At 36.9% G+C, this 5,145-nt stretch overlaps 1 protein-coding gene across 1 annotated transcript in view; it reads right to left on the reverse strand.

Moving 5' to 3' along the window:
• Window positions 1-4,001, reverse strand: part of Cpq (carboxypeptidase Q) — a 363,396-nt gene extending 359,395 nt beyond the window's left edge. The window contains exon 1 of the mRNA XM_013012445.1: window positions 3,569-4,001. Within this exon, the coding sequence (XP_012867899.1) occupies window positions 3,569-4,001 (433 nt within the window). The remainder of the gene's footprint in view (window positions 1-3,568) is intronic.
• Window positions 4,002-5,145: the final 1,144 nt, after the last annotated feature.

Below are 5,145 nucleotides of genomic sequence, written 5' to 3' on the forward strand. Positions count from 1 at the left end.
AAAAAAAAAAAAAAAAGAAATTACACGCTGTGGGAAATATACACTTGACAAAGTTAGGATGACAAGTCAGTAATAAATAAGTAAATAACCAGATTAACAAAAATAAATATAAAATAAAATAAAACCACCATCAGCCTCCATGGGGGGAACACTATATGGACGTCTTCCATATGTTATTTGAAATGTTCATTTTTGACTACATGTTATGACTGGAAAGAAGCAAAAAAGTATGGCCCAGATACAGGAAGAAACATACACACTAGAAACTGCCTTTGAGGAGGCCCAAATGTAGGACAAAAGCGACAAAGCAGCTATTTCAATAATTAACTACTGTAACTATGTTCAAGAAAGTAAATGCAATATTAAAAGGAATACTGAGATAACTAAAGAAAGATATGATAGCATTGTTTCATCAAATGGGGAATATCAACAAAGAAGTAAAAATGATTTTTAAGAAGACCAGAGGAAAACTCTATAGTTGAAAAGGAAATTTCTGTATAAAGGCTCAATAGGAAATTTACGCTAATGAAAGAAACAATACATGAACATGATAGATTGATAGAGGTTCTGTAATTTAAAATACAGTGAAAAAATAAACATGTATGAGCCACCACCCTGGTTTTTCATCACTATCTTAATGATAATATTTGCTGCAGAAATCTTTCATTTTGATTCAGCCCACTTTTAAAAAATAACTTCCTGTGATATTGGCGTCATTTATAAGAAAGCATTGCCTGGGCTGGGAAGGTGGCTCAGTGGTAGAGTGCTTGCCTTGCATGCATGAGGCCCTGGGTTCAATTCCTCAGTACCACATAAGCAGAAAAAAAGCCAGAAATGGCACTGTGGCTCAAGTGGTAGAGCACTCACCTTGAGCTGAAGATCTGAGGGACAGCGCCCAAGCCCACAGGTCAGGCCCCACAACCAACCAACCAAAAAAAAAAAAAAGAAAGAAAGAAGGAAGGAAAGCATTACCTAAACAAAGGTAATAAACACTTGAGTATTTTCTGATTTGGAGACAGGGCCTAGAATATGCAATCCTCCTGTCTCACGATTCCAAGTGCTGGGATTATAGGCATTTATTTCCATGTCAGGCTGACTCCCTTATTAACTTGCTTAGCTCCTGTATTCCTATTTCTGTGCATTGAGGAGAACATACCCCCTTACCATGATGTTCTGAGGGCCACGCCTAATGTGTTGAACCCTCTGAAACCATGAGCCAAATAGAAAAAAAAGAAAAAGTAGTAAGGAAAAAAAAACAAAAATAGTAAAGAAATGATCTTTAGTATGGAACAGAATATCTATATCTGGGAAAGGACATATCCAGAACACATAACTTTTACAATTAAAGAAATAATGACTAAAAATCAAATATGCTCATTAAAAATTAACCAAATAATTTGAACACATATGTCTCCAAAATTGACATTTAAATGGCCATTGGGGACATAGAAGGATGCCTGATACCATTTTTCATTAGTAGAATGCGAAGCACAACTACAATGAGATATTGTTCATTGCTCTCTCTCTCTAGGAGAGCAATAATACAAAAGATACATAAAAGGAAGGGTTGATAAATATTGGGTAAAGTACACACACATATGTTTTATATATATATATATATATTTGTGTGTATACACACATATACATATAAAAAGGTACAGCCATTTTAGAAAACAGTTTGGCAGTGTCCCAAAAAACTGAATATAGAATTACCAAATGACCTAATATCTATCCCTTGATATATACCTAAGAGCAAAGAAAAGGTATGTCTTATGCACAGATGCTTATATTTATATTCATCAAAATGTCCATCAACTAATAAAAAGAAATGAGGTACATCTATAAAATAAAATATTATTCAACAATTATGCAAGAATGAAACACTTATATCTACCATCACAAAGATGAACCTGGAAAGCTGAATGCTACCTAAAAGAATCTAGTCACCAAATACATTATCCCTTTCACATGAATTGTCCAGAATAGGCAAATCCATAAAGACAGAAATCAAACTAGTGCTTGTCTAGGGCTTAGGCTAGTATTAAGAGAGGAAAATAGGATGGCTGCTGACATGCTTGAGGTTATTTCTTTTGAGGGCAGTATGACAAAATATTCTACAACTAGATGATATTCTACAATCTAAATCTCCATAATTTGGTTGTACAATGCTAGGAATACAGTAAAATTCACTCTGAGTTTATGTTTTAAATTTATATGACTATTATAGTACATGAATTATATTTCAGTAAGTCTTTTTGAAAAACTGACAATTTATTTCTCTACAAGTTTTTCTTCTGGCATAAGAGAAAAGGCAAAAGAATAGAAACTAACCCCTCTACCACAGGAAATTAATCCATGAATACATCTAAGGCTGATTGATATATCTCATTGTTAACTTGTTAGATTTTTCTGATCCAGGTATTGTATTGTTGGAGAAATTTGAGACAAGGAATTATTCAGTAAAGATAGGCCTCAACCCTTGATAATTCCTTATATTAGAGACTTTGGGTTTTACAAAAGTAATAAGCTCCAATCAATTCAACCTGCAAGAATCTGTTCCCTATTTCAGTAGATTTTGCATGTTATGACCACATGGAGGGAGTTACAGTTTTTGTATTTTATTTGTATATATTTAAATTCTTTACATAATGATATTAATTTTTCACTAGCTAGGCATTACTAAGTGATAGAGCTGGTAAGTGACACGAACCAGTAGGTATGGATTCTGCATTTAAACAGCAATCCTACAGAAGCCAGGCATGGTGGTTCACATCTCTGACCTCAGCTATTTGGGAGAAGGCGATGGGGAAGATTTGTTTGAGGCCAGTTTGGGCAAAAAGTTAGTAGGACCTCATCTTCACAAACAAGCTGGACACTGTAGTATACTTTGAGTCTGCCATCTAGCTACAAGGAGGCATTACTATAAGGATCACAATCTGAGGCTGGCCTACACAAAAAAAAAGTAGGAGATTCTACCTAAAACCAGCTATATATGAAAAAGGGCTTGGCGTATGGCTCAATAAGTAGTACACTTGCCTTGTATGTACAAAGCCCTGAGTTTAAACTCTGGCACTGCCAAAGCAAAAGGGATCCTGTACAATTTTCTTTCAGAAAATAAATAGAAGAGGAGAAAGGAAAAAGAAAGAAAAAGGACATAAGAATAGGGGAAGAGAAAAAACAAATTGTTTAAATAGGGGCACAGGTGGACCCATTGCAATAATGAGATGTACAAGACGCTATGTCGAAAAATGAACTTTACAACTTTGGCGGAGAGGGGGGAGGGGAAGAGGGAGATGGATGGGAAGGGGAAACAAAGGAGGAGGCAACTATCTTGATAAGAAATGTACTCACTACCTTGCTCATGCAATTGTAACCCCTCTGTATGGTATTTTCACAATAAAATACTTATTAATATAAAAAATGAATAGAGGATTCATTAACTCAATAGAATGGAAAACTGTGTTTTCTAAGATCCTAATTACAACAGAAATCATGCATTTTGTGATCAATTGTATCAACTGACATTATTTGTATTAAAAAGCAGAAGAATGGAAAAGGTAAACAGTACCTTCAGGTGGCGTTCCTATACTGCTTCCAAGACCCAAAATAGCCATTTTGTGAAGTCGTGGCACTAGCATCACGGCAGATTCTTCTCCCCTCTCCCAGTGGGGTATTTTGACGGGTTCTAGGTGCACACTGTCCAGCCCATTCTGCTGTAGGTTTTTGTACATGATTTCGATGGCTCTATCTAGGTTCTTAGAACCACTCAGCCGGGGTCCAACCGTATCAATAAAATATGACAATCTCTCATAGGACCGGTTTTTGGCTTTCCCATACACAGCAAGATTGATCAGTGATTCAGCAACATCTTCATAGCCAGCTATTTCTTCTTTCATTTCTTTCAAGGATTTATGAGAGAATTTATTCTTGGGTATAGATTTCCCAGAGGCCAGGGATAAAAATTGAACAATGCCAAAAAGTGTGAAGAGAAGGAACTTCATTTTTTCTCCAACTGGTTTTCTTCCAAAGATAACCTGGGTAAAAAAGATGATGTGTTAGAAGACAATCTGCCCACCACCAAGGGACTGCTTCTCCACCCACGGCCCCGCCACCCTCAACAAATTCAACAATAAGAATTCCCAGCAAGAAATAAAGAGCAAAGAGACAGTGGTTGGTCATCTTAATAGGACATCATGAATTTAGACCGTAGATCACTTTTACCTAGTAATCGTATCTACTAAAAGCTTAAGAGAAAAATAACAATGGGAGAGAGAAACATTGGCTGTGGTAATAAGGCAATGGTGCTTCAACAGAGCATGACCCAATGGTGGGTCAGAGTGCCCTCTGCCCTGTGTGCTACCTCCTCTTGCCCTCCTCTTTCTATGGCCCTTTCTCCATGCTTTCCCTAGTCTGCTTGTCACTATCAATAATGCTTCTCCATCTGTGCTCCGAGAGTATTTGATGTTTAGGGCCAAAGGTATTATTGAATGTCAAGTCATACCATGGACTAAGTATGTTTTAGGAGGAAGAAGTCTAAGGCACTACAAAATCCAGAGAATTAATTGAAAAAAAGAGACCAGGCTTTGTCATCACCTCCAATGATAATTATGAAAACAATAATAACAATAATGCATTCATGTAGTGCTTGCTATGTATCAGACATTGTTTTAAGTACTCTGCATTCATTAAGGCATTTAAATATCACAATGGTCCTGCTGTAAGTATAGTATATTATTATCTTAACTTTGCAAACGAGGAACTGGGGCACCATCACTGCGAGGTTAAGTATTTATGGTCATTTGTACTGTAAACAAGGCAAATCAATGCTAGTCTACAAGCTAGTTGCCTTCCCATAACAGATAAATATAAAGATTAAGTGTATCAGGCTGGAGCACCAATGGCTCACACCTTTAATCCTAGCTATTTGGGAAGCTGGGATCAGAAGAATCATCGCGTGGGGTTAGTTGGGGCAAATATACCAGAACCCTTTCTCAACCAATAGCTGGGAATGGAGGCACATGTCTATTGTCCCAGCTACATGACAGAGAAAAGAGACATGAAAAGGATTGTGGTTTCAGGCCAGCCTGGAGAAGCTGGGTTTGTACAGTGGCATGTGAATGCCATCCAAGTTATGGCAGGAAGTGT

Source organism: Dipodomys ordii, unplaced genomic scaffold, assembly GCF_000151885.1.
Source record: "Dipodomys ordii isolate 6190 unplaced genomic scaffold, Dord_2.0 Scaffold17, whole genome shotgun sequence".
Lineage (NCBI taxonomy): Eukaryota > Metazoa > Chordata > Mammalia > Rodentia > Heteromyidae > Dipodomys > Dipodomys ordii.